Raw genomic sequence first — 14155 nt, 5'->3', positions numbered from 1 at the left:
ATCTCATAATCCCCACTATAAATACTCCACATAATCCACTCTTCCTTCCTCCCTTTCAGTAGGGTTTTCATATCTCCCTCAAACACTGAAATCATCCTGAAATCATCCTGAAATCTTATACGATAATACATATATATAAAGAGAGGGAATTTGAGAGGTTTTTCCACGGATTTATACACATATAGAGATAAAAATGGATGCTTATACGTTGCATCTAGCTATGGCGGCACTAGTCGGAGCTTCATTTGTCGCTGTTTCGGCTTACTATATGCACCGCAAAACCCTAAATCAATTGCTCGAGTTTGCCAAAACTGTTGAGAAGGAGAGAGAAGAGGGAGAAGATGACTTGCTGCAGCATTACAGGAAGAGTGTGCATCCTAGCGTTGAGAAGCCGTTGCAGAGGCGGAACCAGGGAGGACGGAGAAATGGGTTTTATCGTCGGGCTTCGAGTTCCTTACCTGATGTTACGTCTATTTCTGGTGGAGGTGGTGCTCATGACGAGGATGCTATTCCACCGGGGTTGCCTAGACTTCATACGCTTCCTGAAGGTAGGAAAGTGTTGGGATTTTCGCTTGAGTAATGATTCTTGCTGTGATTTATGTGTCATTAAAGTGCAAAAATTTGGTCGAATAGCTAGGATATTAGTGTCCTTCATATGATTTTGCAGCCATTTGAGATTGTTAAAAAAATTAAGGTAAAATTGCATGATTGTTTGTGAGAATTCTCTGTTAATGGCTTTTGTATAAATACAATGATAGGTGGTTCCCATAGGTCATCGGGGATGAAATTAACTGGATGCTTTGTGTCGCGCTTAGAGTTAAAATTTGGTACTTTTAAAGTTCATAAATGGTATTTGCTACTTTCCATGATAGCCATGTGGTCCTGTGGATTGTTGGTTTTATGTTTCTCTGGTGATAGATCATAGTAAAGTTTAAGTCTTTATGGATCATTGGTAACTTTTATAACTTATAGTTTGTCCTTTTTGTTTATAACAGGGTGGCTGTTCCAGGTAATTTAGCTATAAATTTACCTAATTAAATCAAGAATGGTGTTGCCTAATATTGCAATGCCTTGATGATCTCAAACTAGAAGAGTATATAAATTGTAGCTAATAATCTAATGGTGACTTTTAATCATTGTGAAGATTATGTATCTTAATCTATCTTTTTCCTTCTATAGTAAGGTGATTGTTCCTGGTAATATAGCTACATGATAACTTAACCAAATTACTACCGGTGCTACCTGGTAATATTGATCCATTTAATTTTGTTCTCAGAGGCTACAATATTAGGAATTCTTGTTGTCTTATGTTTCTTCATGTGAAAGTGCGAGTTCTACTACTTGTTGGAAAAGTTCCTTGGTCAAGTTCGTAAACTTATGTTACCTTCCCTTGGAGGCAGTTGTCGTCATGCATCTCAAATCATAACTTGTAGGTTTCGTAAACTTATGTTACCTTCCCTTGGAGGCAGTTGTCGTCATGTGTCTCAAATCATAACTTGTAGGTTTGCACTTCAAGTTATGGATGGGTGTTTGGCATACCTTCTAAAAATGGGTTGGGTGGTATGCTCTCTTATCATCTAGTTATGGATGCTTTATAGTGCCATGAGTACTCTAGCTGTGTTGCAAAGTTGAATGTTAATTTTTATTATTAAGTTTTACAGGCCACCTTAAAAAAAAAGGAAGAAATGGGTTTGGAGTATGCTTGTGTGCTATTCTTTGTATTTTTTGTTTAATTATTTTGTAGTTGGTACTTGATATAATTTATTAATACTTGTGTGCTAATGCCTATTTGATACTGTATGCAAATTGTTTTTAAGTTTGATGACAAATAGGATGCTCAATAGCATGCACTTGGCTAATTAATTAATACAAACACCCAATAAAGAAAGAAGAAAGAATCAATGGGGGACTCATAGTTTTTGACTTATTTACTATATCAGTAAGAAAGAAGGCAACTTCGTTTTTAGCTCTCTTTGGATACACATTGAAGAAACACATGGGTTCTTAGGAAGAGAGCACAGGTAGAATTATGGTAGTCTTTGGGAAGCTAACTGGGATAGTAGTTGCAACAGGCTGAACTGACTAGGATATGCAAGGACTTGACCCCCCAACAGAGACTCTGGAGGAATGCAACATGACCCTTCTAGGTTGGCTGTTATTAACAGCGTTCTCTTATTTTTCTGACCTATGATGTTCTTCCACCCATAGGCCCTCACTCTCCCCCCAATAGGAGAGACTATTTTGCGTTGCAGGGGGCCTTTGTAGAATGGATGGAGACTTAGTTGCATGAAATAGATCTTAATTTCACGTTGCTATATGGAAGCATGTATGCGGGCAAAAGTGCTGCATAAACTGTTACCTTGCCTTACTTAATATTCTTGAATTATTGATGATTTCTTTTGGTTGTAAAATTAAGTTTTCTAATACTTGGGTGCTCCAATTATTGCAGGGAAATGTGCTGGCCATGCGGGGTTGGCCAAGAGAGCTGGACACATTCTTAGACCGACTTCTCCGAAGTCTCCAGTTGCTAGTGCAAGTGCTTTTGAAAGTGTTGAAGGATCTGATGAAGATGTTGATGTGACTGACAATGTTAATCCAGATGCTACATACCTTCACACAAATGGGAATGCGGTAAACTTTTGATGCACTATGAGAAATCTCTTTCCTCTTTCTCTCTTTATGTGAGTTACATGTCATTCTGTTTGGGTATCTTACAAATATGCTCTAAATCTGTATGGACATCATATGAGCAGGGTCCAGAGTGCACAAGTGTTAATGCAAATGGTGAAAATTTGCCGATAGCTGCATCTACTATGATTCGGTCACATAGTGTATCTGGTGACCTACATGGTGTACAACCTGATCCTGTAGCTGCTGATATTCTTAGAAAAGAGCCAGAGCAGGAAACTTTTGTACGGCTTAGGATCTCCCCCTATGGTACTCATGTCTCTTTTCTAATTCATATGTGTGACTATACCGAAATTAAATATTTGCAACTGAATTACTTTACCTATGTTACGTGCTTCCATTACGTACGAGTAATTTGCAGTTACTCTAAAGTTCTATTTTTGAAGAAGGAACTACTGAATGTAGAATTATATTTGTTTTAGACTATGTGATGGTAAGATCATTCCTCTTTGAGGTAATTAATCATCTTATACATAGACAAAAACACGAAAATGCAGAAGGAGAGAGTAAAAGAAGATTATGAGAAAATTACTGTTATATGTTATGTTTCTAGGTGGTAAATTTTGGAATTTTCAAGATAATATTTTCTGTTTTACCTGATTTGTGTGTATTGATAATTATTGCAAGTTATGAATTTTTTATAAACAATGTTACCCAAACATCATACTCTTAAAAGCTTCTGTTACTTAGTTTCTTTACCCTTGCCCTCATTTGTACTTCATACCAATTAATGTGCATGTAACAGAAAATAGTGCTATCAGTATGTCATAATGCAAGAAGCTTGGAAGGCATAGTAGATGAATGTATGGAAGACACATCTATATGTATTTTTTATCTGTTGTTTGGACTTTGGAGTGTTGCTATACAGAAACCCTTCATGTAGTCTCCGCATTTTCTGAACAAGTGCTGGTTGAATTGAGCTGGAAGCTTTCTTTGCAGTTGCATGCAATTGATGTTGTATAGCTGGTCAATTGATTTCCTTAAAAACTGGAGATGAATTGAAAATGGATTTTGCACTTGTAAAGGAATTTCACATATATAATATAGAGTGGCTGCTATTTCATATCTGTTTGGTTGTGATTCCACATGTAATTGAGATTAGATTATGCCTGACTCAATAAATGAGAATCATACACATTCAGAACTTCTTGGTAGAAGCTTAAGAAGACTTGTATATCAAAGTTTGCCAACATGCTACAGGAAGCTTGAAGTTCCAGTTAGCTTATATTTCTGTCACTATGATTATTGCAGAGACACCGTCACCTGATGAAGCGGAGGTCTACAGGGCTATACAGGTTTGCCTTGAAATGCGAAACAGTTATGTGTTCAGGGAAAGCATTGCTCCATGGGAGAAGGAGGTCATATCTGACCCTAGTACTCCGAAGCGCAATCCAAATCCTTTTGATTATGTTCCTGAGAGAAAGTCTGATGTGAGTTTTTAGTTTATATATCCTTTCAAACCAGTTTGTACTTCTCGTTGATTCATGTTGAATTAATGATGGTTGTTGGTCCCGTTGTTGGTGCAAGTTTTCTTGACATGACACGTTATTTGTGCTACAGCATTATTTTCAAATGGAAGATGGAGTCGTTCATGTTTATGCAAATAAAGATTGTAAGATGCCATTATTGCTAATGTTGTTACCTTTATTATTTAAATATGGTGGGAGAAGCTCTTACTTTTTATTGTCTAATTGTTTTCTCTTTTAGCAACAGAGAAGCTTTTTCCCGTTGTTGATGCAACAACCTTTTTCACTGACCTGCATCACATCCTTAAAGTGATAGCCGCTGGGAATACACGGACAGTATGTCATCACCGGCTTGGTCTCCTAGAACAGGTAGAGACTTGATAGAGTTTCTCTGTTATGCTTTGTAATTTTTTGGCGGTGATAAGTTATCATCTGACTTTGGTATGCTTCTATATGGAATCTCTATGAAGAAATTCAACCTTCATTTGATGCTAAATGCGGACAAAGAATTCCTAGCTCAGAAAAGTGCACCGCATCGTGACTTCTATAATGTCCGGAAAGTTGATACTCATGTTCATCACTCTGCATGCATGAATCAAAAACATCTGTTGAGGTTTATAAAGTCCAAATTGAGAAAAGAACCTGATGAGGTAACGTGTTTACTTGTTGCTGATTTTGTAATATGTATTTCTGGTAGTGGCTCATTTCCAAACATAAGCTAGTAGATGAATGGCCTAATCTACTCTCCAGTAATTTCTTTAGTCTCTATATTGTAATCGAACTTTGAAATATTGACTTGTAATTTATACCATCTTCAGAGTTTGATTATTTTGGGGATAGAATTCAATTCAGATGATGTCCGGTGTAATTTGTTAATCTTCAATTTTCTGCTTTTCTTCAGGTTGTAATATTTCGCGATGGAACATATCTGACGTTATTAGAAGTTTTTGAGAGCTTGGATTTAACTGGGTATACAATAATCTTTTGGATTGCCAATGAAACTGGTTGTATCATCTGCAGTTGGAGCATCATTTTTACAACCTTCTTCAAATCATTTAGTCTAATGGTATTCAAATATATTCATGCAGGTATGATCTCAATGTTGACCTGTTAGATGTGCATGCAGACAAGAGCACCTTTCACCGTTTTGACAAATTCAATCTCAAATACAATCCCTGTGGTCAAAGTAGGCTTAGGGAGATTTTCTTGAAGCAAGATAATCTGATTCAGGGTAAGCTTCATCCTTTTGAACTTATCGAGTGAATAACTAGTACTGCAATCGACGAACTAATTGGTGCTGAGAAACTAATTTGCTTGCATAATGTTCAGTATTTTGGAACTGATTTATTGACAGAGTGAGTTGTATTAAGTAGTTTTATTTCAACATGTCTGGTTCTTACCTTGGTTTTGCTTATCATGATGTCAATGTTGATAATTCCAACTTGTTTGGATAAAATCTTTGTTTGATTGAGCTTGGATGAATTCTTCTATATACTACCTCTTAATCCATGCATACCATTTTGTCAGGTCGCTTCCTGGCTGAGCTAACGAAACAAGTATTTACAGATCTTGATGGGAGTAAATATCAAGTGAGTTCTGACTTCTTTCGGGGAAACTCTTTAGTGACTTCAATTTATACTGTAGATCATTTCGGATTGGTTTACTGTGTTCTTGGGCTGATGAAAGTATATCTGAACATGATCTTGATGTTTGGTTAAATGTAACAAGGAGGTGATGAATAAGTCAATAAGCATTTCAAGCTCATTGACCATTTGGGATATATCTTGACATGTGCTGCTCAGAAATGCGGTAGCAGATGTCTGCAATTCATTTTTATGAGATTTTGGCACAGTATTATAGTGGAAATTATATCAACTATGAAATCATCAAACAATGATTTCTCTCTCTCTTTCTTCCCTCTATGTGTCTTCTAATGCAGGTTTTCATTTTGTTTTTGATCTACATCTTTGAACAAGTTAATACTGAGAAAGTATGATGTCACTTGCTTATTTTTGTTCTATTTGAATTCTGGCGGAGTCTTATCATGTTTTAGGGGATTTGCATAATCTATGTGCATTACAACCGTAACACTTTCCAGTTGTTCTAGTGTATTGAACTGAATCTTACCCATCTGTTCTAGTTGCGAGACGGTCCTTGCAGTTCTATGTATAGTTATTTAATCTTGATGATCCTTACAGATGGCTGAATACAGAATATCCATATATGGAAGAAAGCAAAGTGAGTGGGACAATTTGGCGAGTTGGATCGTGAATAATGAACTGTACAGTGATAATGTTGTCTGGCTGATTCAGGTACGGATTAGAACCAATCACATTACGTATGATGCATCTTTCTGTGGTTAATTTGTGATCATATTATTTACGTGTTGTTTGAGGTCTAACCAGGCAGGGGGATGGCTGATTGGCTGTATGATTTTTACTGATAAAAGATGCAGAAGTTGGTTTTATATGCCAAAAATAACAGCAAATTTTTAAGAGATTTGAGTTGTAGAAAAGATGACTCTATCAATAGCCTTTTGAGATATTAATGAATAATGATAAGGTGATGTAAATAAGCCACATTGGCCTCCTTGATTTAATCTAAAACAACTAGCCTTCACTCTGAATTGCATATAATTTCACAATCTCTCACCCACATGTTTTCAGAATGTTCCCTCTTTTTATGGGTGGCCCAAAAATAAAAGACACAAGGCGAGTCTATTTTCCTGCAGCTTCTGGTCAAACGTTTCAGCATTTCTTTATTATTTTTCTCATTGTATCCATTGTCTTTAAATTGTTTATGTTCAGTTCTTACTTTTCTGCTATTTATATTCTAGATCTCTGAATCATGAAGAGTTTCAAATAAGTAGCGTCTGTAGAAAAGCATATTAGTTATCTTATCCAAAGCAATGTCATAGATGAAGTGGAATTTGTTTATTTGTACCACATATCTATATTGTTAGTTAGCTTTCTTAATTGGCCTGCCAAGTAAAGGTGGTATTGTATCTATGGATGAGGCATACTACTTGCTCGGCTCGCTTGAACTCATTGTTATCTTGTCCCTAATCTGGTATCTGGATTAGTATAACATTCTTGGTGATACATCTTTGTTACTATAATACACAGCCTGAAATTTTCCTCCATCTGTCTGCAATTGTAGCTTAGATAAATTATTCGTCATCTAATTTCTGTGTTTGTTTTGATAAGACAAATGATGTTGTTTGTAGCATACCTGCTTAAGTTTGAATGATTAGTTCACAATAGAGAATTAAGAAGTTAGCGTGAATGAGCTAGACAGTAAGTCTGAGTCCTGGCTTGTACCTTTTTGAGGTTATTAGTTTTCACTTCAGACTTGCCAAGTTGCAACTATATGAATATTAACATGTTAACGTGTGATTTTTTATCATTTAGTTCAGGATGTGGAAAATTGTATGTACTTTTTGAAGCACGACTTTAATTTATATGGTTTTGTTCTTTTCCATCTTATATGTACATCAAAAAGGCATAAACATTACTGTGCTCACTTCTGAACCTCACTTTCATTGCAGCTGCCTCGGCTTTACAATATATACATGGAAATGGGTATCGTCACATCATTTCAGACCATTCTTGACAATATATTCCTTCCTCTCTTTGAGGTTACGGTCGACCCAGGATCACATCCTCAGCTGCATGTATTCTTGAAACAGGTTTGCTCTTTAAACAGTCCACAAACTGAAAGTAGGGCTTGACCTTATTCAAAGCTGCATTTCTGTTTCTTTAAATACGTAAAAACAGGAGTTCTTGTTTCTAAATATGTATATATGACTGAAGTGCCCAAATTTGCCAATAGCACTTTTCAGACAAACTTGCATACTGCTTATTTCATCTGTATATTCCAATTCATCTTTGCTTTTGGTATCCTAATAATCTTTGTTGATATAGTGCAGTCTTCTAACACAATTTTCTGTAAATTTGCAGGTTGTAGGATTGGACTTGGTGGATGATGAGAGCAAGCCCGAAAGACGTCCTACAAAGCACATGCCAACACCTGCACAATGGACCAATATATTCAACCCTGCCTTCTCATACTATGTATACTATTGTTATGCAAACCTCTATACCCTAAACAAGGCAAGTATGGTTATGCGCACTTCCATAAACAACCTTGCAAAAGCATGCCACAAGGCATTAGACTTGTGGCCTGATTTTCTCTCTCTCTCTCACTCTCTCAATATATATATATATATATATATATAGACATATATATATATATATATATATATATATATGCATGTATATAGTGGCAAATAATCCAATTTGGAAAACATGAAGAGCCAAAGGCGAGAGGGAGAAGGGAGTACAATAATTTATTAGTTGTAGATACTTGGCTAGGTTCACAATTTGCATTTTCTAACTGTCAAATACATGCTAATATGAAAACTCTGAATTCTGGGTGTATTGATGGTATCACAGCTCCGTGAATCAAAAGGAATGACTACCATCAGATTCCGCCCTCATTGTGGGGAGGTATGTATTGCTGACCCATTCAGCTCCCTTTTTGTATCGTTGATTGTTGACTAACTTTGTGAGTTATATGCATCAGGCTGGTGATATTGACCATCTTGCTGCTGCATTTCTTACAACTCATAACATTGCCCATGGGATCAACTTGAGAAAGTCTCCTGTACTTCAGTACTTGTATTACCTTTCCCAGGTACACGGAAGAGTCACCTTTTTAACCCCCAATTTGTAGCTCAACTGGTTTGGTCCAGGGTTTGCTCCCCATTGGTCACCAATTGCCAATGGAGGTTTTTTGGCTTTTAACTTCAGGGCCCCACGGGATTAGTTGAAGTGCATGCAAGACACCCACAACTATAAAAAAAAGTCACTTGTTCTCTCATTGGCTTTTTTTGTTTCTTTTTTGAAGTATATTATATTAATTTAATGCAAAACTCACACACTTCTCCCGTTTGGTGAGCTTGAACCCTTGACCTCCAAGGAGATTGGGATCTACCAGTGACATGGGTGTCGTTGGGCCATTGCCCCTTTGGCGGATTTTTTTTTTTGGGTTTTATTGGTCTTCTAATTAGAAGCATATTGATGTTCTGTTGCTTGGTGGTTCAGATTGGTCTTTGTATGTCTCCTTTGAGCAACAACTCCTTATTTCTGGATTATCACCGGAACCCTTTCCCAATGTTTTTCCTTCGAGGCCTTAATGTCTCACTGTCTACCGATGATCCATTACAAATCCACCTAACAAAGGAGCCGCTGGTGGAGGAGTACAGTATTGCTGCTTCTGTAAGCATCGACTTTCCTATTCGTGCCTAGTGTGTGTATGATGTCATTAGGAGACAGATTTACTAACATTCTCCTTTTGCAGGTATGGAAGTTAAGTGCCTGTGATCTCTGTGAGATTGCGCGTAATTCAGTATACCAATCAGGTTTCTCACACGTCCTGAAGGTACACATTTCATTCTGCTTTTTCTGATTCCCTATTTGTTTTGTCTCATGTCCCTTTTTCCTTTTTGTTCACTGTACCTGTTGCACGTTTGCACATAACTATGCTACTTTTTCACCCGTCCCCTTGTCTTTTTGTTCTTGTTTTGCAAGTCGGAGGTTTTCATGGAAACAACCTTTCTATCCTATAGGGTAGAGGCATCTGCTTACATCCTCCCCATCCCCCCCCCCCCCCCCCCCCCCCCCCCCCCACACGGGCGGGGCAGAACCCTACCTTTGTGTGGGGTATACTGGGTTGTTTTGTTTTTGAAATGGAAAATGAGCATTTTTAATATGATTGTGCACATTTGGTAACTGATATTCTTTTTCCAGTCCCATTGGATTGGTCAGGAGTACTACAAGAGAGGACCAGATGGAAATGATATTCGCAAGACGAATGTGCCACATATCCGACTTGAGTTCCGTGACATGGTATGTAATTTAAATCACATAATCTTTTGTGGGATTTTGTTATTGAATATATAGATGAAAGTGGAAAATGGACATATGGGTAGTGTTGAACCATACTAATAACACGAAGGTTGTGACTTTGTTCATCTTATTGTTGCATAATCTCCAGTGATGGGAAAAACACAAGAATATTGTACATCAGGTAGGGGATTATTTAGGAAATAACCTTATGACATTTTTTAAATGCATGACCTTCTGATAGATTTTGAGGCATTGTGTTAGGAAGAGACAATTTTCTATTAGGCAAAAATGTTTTTAAATGTGTCAAAAGATCATACATTTAAAAAAAATGTGTCAGAAGGTTATTCTTCTAAATAACCCATGGTTACCTAGGCATCATGACGAACGACTATGATAGTTAACATAATTAACATGCATTAAACTTCTATCATCGACATCATGATCTTTCAAAACTGATGTTCTGTATTGGGCCATTTAATTTATCATAGAAAATGTTATCTGATTTTAGTTACTTCTGGCTGATACAGATCTGGAGAGAGGAGATGCAACAAATTTATCTAGGAAAGGCCACTTTGCCTGAATACATCGAGACTTAGCTTCCTTCATCCATGTGATTCCACCATTTCTGATCTCTGGAGGTACAAACTTTATTCTTCTTTAAGCCAGTTCCGATGTCACTTGTTACTTTCCATCCCAAAATGTCAACATTTCACCATTTAATGTCAAATGAGGCCCCTTTTATCAGTCCCAAAAATGTTGCATCTTTCATCTTTTCATGTCAAAATCTTCAAAACTGGAAGTATTGTCGAGAAAAACTTAGCAACTGTTACATAATTCCAAGATAAGTACATGGGCACATGCCATGTACTAAAATGGAAATTGTTCAACTATTAGTTAAATACTCCGTCCCAAACAAGTGTCCACTTTCAGAAGTAAGTGCTTACTTTCCCATTTTATTCTTAATTATGTGATGAAGAACGTCATTACTCCCTCTATATTAAGGGGTAAAATAGCATATAGTTTATAAGAAGTTTAATAATTACATATTTTTAAAGTTGTATCTTCTTTGTTGTGGTAATTTATTTTGGGACGAAGAGTATCTACTATATCTCTCAATGATGACGAAATGGAGAATCTTGTGGACCAAAGTTGTTGCTAATACTTTGTAACAATTACCAATAAGCAAAATACCATTTAGGACCGGAACAATTTTTCGAAAGGAAAACATTCCAGTTTTTTGTGGGACATCCCAAGAGTGCATTTTACTTTGGGACAGTTTTATAACATTCGTTCTTTAGTCTTGAAATATATAGTTTAGTAACGTTTACGCATCTTTGCCTCTTAAACCAGCTGCAACTAGTTACTAGTTTCCGTCTACAGTTCCAGTGGCCAACTTTTGGTGTCGTAAGCTGAGACTTGACTTAGCCCTGAAGCTTAAGAGCTAATGTGGGTCAACTCCAGAGTTCAGTGATAGCTTTAGGTCAACTTGGATTCACCCGTCATGTAAATGTAAATTATAAGAGACCGGAAATATAGCCTATAGCGAGAAAGTCATAAGATTGATCTTTGCTTCGCCCGGCTCTCGTATTGTTATAAAAGGAAACATAATAATCACAAAATACTTGTTTCAGTTTTTGGGCAGTGCATTTGTTGTGCAATGAACATATTCATGATGTGGATTGTGTTTTCATTTGCTTTTCTTTTAGTCATATAGCCTCTTTTGTTTTGTATATGATAGCAGTTAGGTGCCCTTTACCAAATGCTTATCGGGTAAGTGCTTATCGGCAAGAGTCACCACTCTCATTTACCTAATGGGGTAACATTTCCAGCCATTGAAATGGATTGATGATAAACGTTTATAACTTAGTAACTGCTTACCGGGTGGGAGTCATCACCCTCACTGGATAAGACTCTTGATCATTGTCTCTCTCTTACCGTATAAGATTCTCGGTCCTTCTTGTGTTCACCCGTTCAAGTAATTGAACCGGTAAGCACTTACCAAAGTAAGTGTTTAGTAAACTGCTCCTTAGTTAAATGCCTGTTTGTGCATATATTGTGTTAGTTTGTAATTGATAATCCCTGAGTCGGCTTAACGTCGTGCTAAAAGAGCAACATGTGAGAGACAAATTAGGTACAGAACAGTCTATTATGTGGTTGGGTTAGCCAAAAACTTGTTATAAAAAAGCCAACAAGATGCTTTATTTCAAAAATATTTTATAAAAATTGTTAAGGCGTCCAAAAACCCTGTATAAACTTATTGTTATATCTTTACATAAGATGTACAAGTGTTTAGTTTTATAAACTTAGGTTGTACATGGTTGTTTAAGATGTTTAGACATTTTTGTTGTCCTGTAAACACCATTTTGTTGCAGTGATTGAATGTGTAGAAAGTTCAAGGAATTACAAAGAGCCAGATGCTTGTGAACTTCCTTGTTGGTATCAATGTTCGTGAGGGTAACCACTTGTGTTGTAGCGTGCTAGTTAAGACTCAAAGGGATGTAGTGGAAATCTCATCTCCAGGGGGTTTGAACCCAGGTTTTGTCAAAACCCTTGCGACCATTGAGTTTCATCTGCAATGACTCCCAAGTCATCTGTGGTTGCTTGGGGATTGGTTGCGCGTAAGATAATCCGGATACCCATATTTACACAAAAACAATGTCAGCTAGTGTAGGTATATGGCAACATCTTGACGTTAGTAATACTCCACAGTTGTGTAAGATACCTTTCAGGATTGATGAGTTGACCGAGTTTGAACTCAATCAACAGTCATTATGGAAGGAGATATTGAGTTCAAAACATCATACCAAGGCTAACTTAGAGTAAAAGAAGAATCTTGATGATTTGGAGCTCGAATGAAAAGATGACTTCGAATAAGGCGAATGAGTCGGTTTACCCAATTAGGAACAAAAGCAGCTCGAGAGCCAGACAGGCTAACGAGCGAGTATAGTGTGCAATAGCACACTTCTGTTTTCCCTTTACTAGTAGGGGTCCTGTGGTTTGCTCATTCCTTCATGACGGCTGATAGATTCAATGGTCGAACTGGTTATTTAGTTCTAAATCAGTAAGGTTTAATAATAGCTCAATTTGAGATGACAAATTCATACTAATATTTTTACTATATTATAAAACATTTACCTCATGTTTTTAAAATCTCTTAAAATTCAAATTTACAACTTATTATTGTATACGTACAATTTCTTAAAGCTTCACATTTGAACTTCATAAAATTAATTGATAACCCAGTTCAAATACGAGACAATGTTGATACATATTAATATGATAAAGATACTACATAAAACTAGTATCTGATCAAACATTCCATCTCTCTCAAACTCACACAGAACCATAAAATAAAATTAAGAGGAGCATAACATAGGGGCCGTTTATCAAATACTTACCCGTTAAGCATCTTGCGGTAAAATTTAACATTATCATTTACTTACCAGTTAAGATTTTAGTAAACAAAAACGGCTTTTCATGCAACAAATCACCCGGTAAGAGCTAATTGTTGTAAGAGTCATTGCCCTCACTTACCGGGTAAGACTCTAAGTCCTTGCCTCTCCCTCACTGGATAAAATTCTTGGTCATTGTCATGTTCATTCGATAAGATAATATAACTTGGTAAACACTTACCCGAGTAAGCAGCATTTGGTAAACGGCCTCATAATCTAAATAAAATAGAATGAAACATGAATCATAATTAAGGATTCGAACTCTCCACTTCAAAATCAAGATTTATTATATTGTATTATATGAGTACACTTCAAGTCTTAAAGAATAAAGAAAGTAAATAGAAAAGTGTAGCATTTTCCATATTTCGAGCAATATCGACAAATTATGACAACAATTTTTTAACCCGATTGTTTTTTCCTATTTTTCTTTGTTTACTTTCCAAACAACCCCAAAAAATCCGATATAAGAGCATGCGTAAGGTGAAACTTTTATAAATCTTATGTCATATTTTTTTAGCACATTATTGACATCTTAATAAAATAAGAACCATTTATAAAACCTCATTTTTTTTTTAAATTTTATTTTATTTATAGTTTATTATAAAAGTATAATATATATGTATATATTATAAAATTACAA

The 14155-nt window shown here is 36.3% G+C and overlaps 1 protein-coding gene across 3 annotated transcripts; it reads left to right on the top strand.

Moving 5' to 3' along the window:
- The first annotated feature begins 70 nt into the window (after positions 1–70).
- On the top strand, positions 71–11752 carry LOC112502552 (AMP deaminase-like). Of its 3 annotated transcripts, XM_025106501.1 has the most exons (22): positions 71–548; positions 759–827; positions 2450–2631; positions 2754–2937; positions 3940–4118; positions 4249–4300; positions 4396–4523; positions 4625–4804; positions 5056–5123; positions 5243–5385; positions 5682–5743; positions 6353–6466; positions 6821–6865; positions 7702–7842; positions 8114–8266; positions 8609–8662; positions 8739–8849; positions 9260–9433; positions 9516–9596; positions 9965–10063; positions 10591–10701; positions 11414–11752. In XM_025106501.1, exons 1-21 carry the CDS (start codon positions 194–196, stop codon positions 10657–10659), a joined length of 2643 nt encoding a protein of 880 aa, XP_024962269.1. In that variant the 5' UTR covers positions 71–193; the 3' UTR covers positions 10660–10701; positions 11414–11752. The 3 variants fall into 3 exon arrangements, with proteins under 3 accessions (XP_024962269.1, XP_024962270.1, XP_024962271.1); XM_025106502.1 differs by lacking the exon at positions 6821–6865; XM_025106503.1 differs by lacking the exons at positions 759–827; positions 6821–6865.
- The last annotated feature ends 2403 nt before the right edge of the window (positions 11753–14155 follow it).

The sequence above is a fragment of the Cynara cardunculus genome, unplaced genomic scaffold, assembly GCF_001531365.2.
Source record: "Cynara cardunculus var. scolymus isolate 2C unplaced genomic scaffold, CcrdV1 Un_Scaffold_1571, whole genome shotgun sequence".
NCBI classification, from domain to species: Eukaryota; Viridiplantae; Streptophyta; class Magnoliopsida; order Asterales; family Asteraceae; genus Cynara; species Cynara cardunculus.
This window is presented reverse-complemented; position numbering and strand designations above follow the sequence as displayed.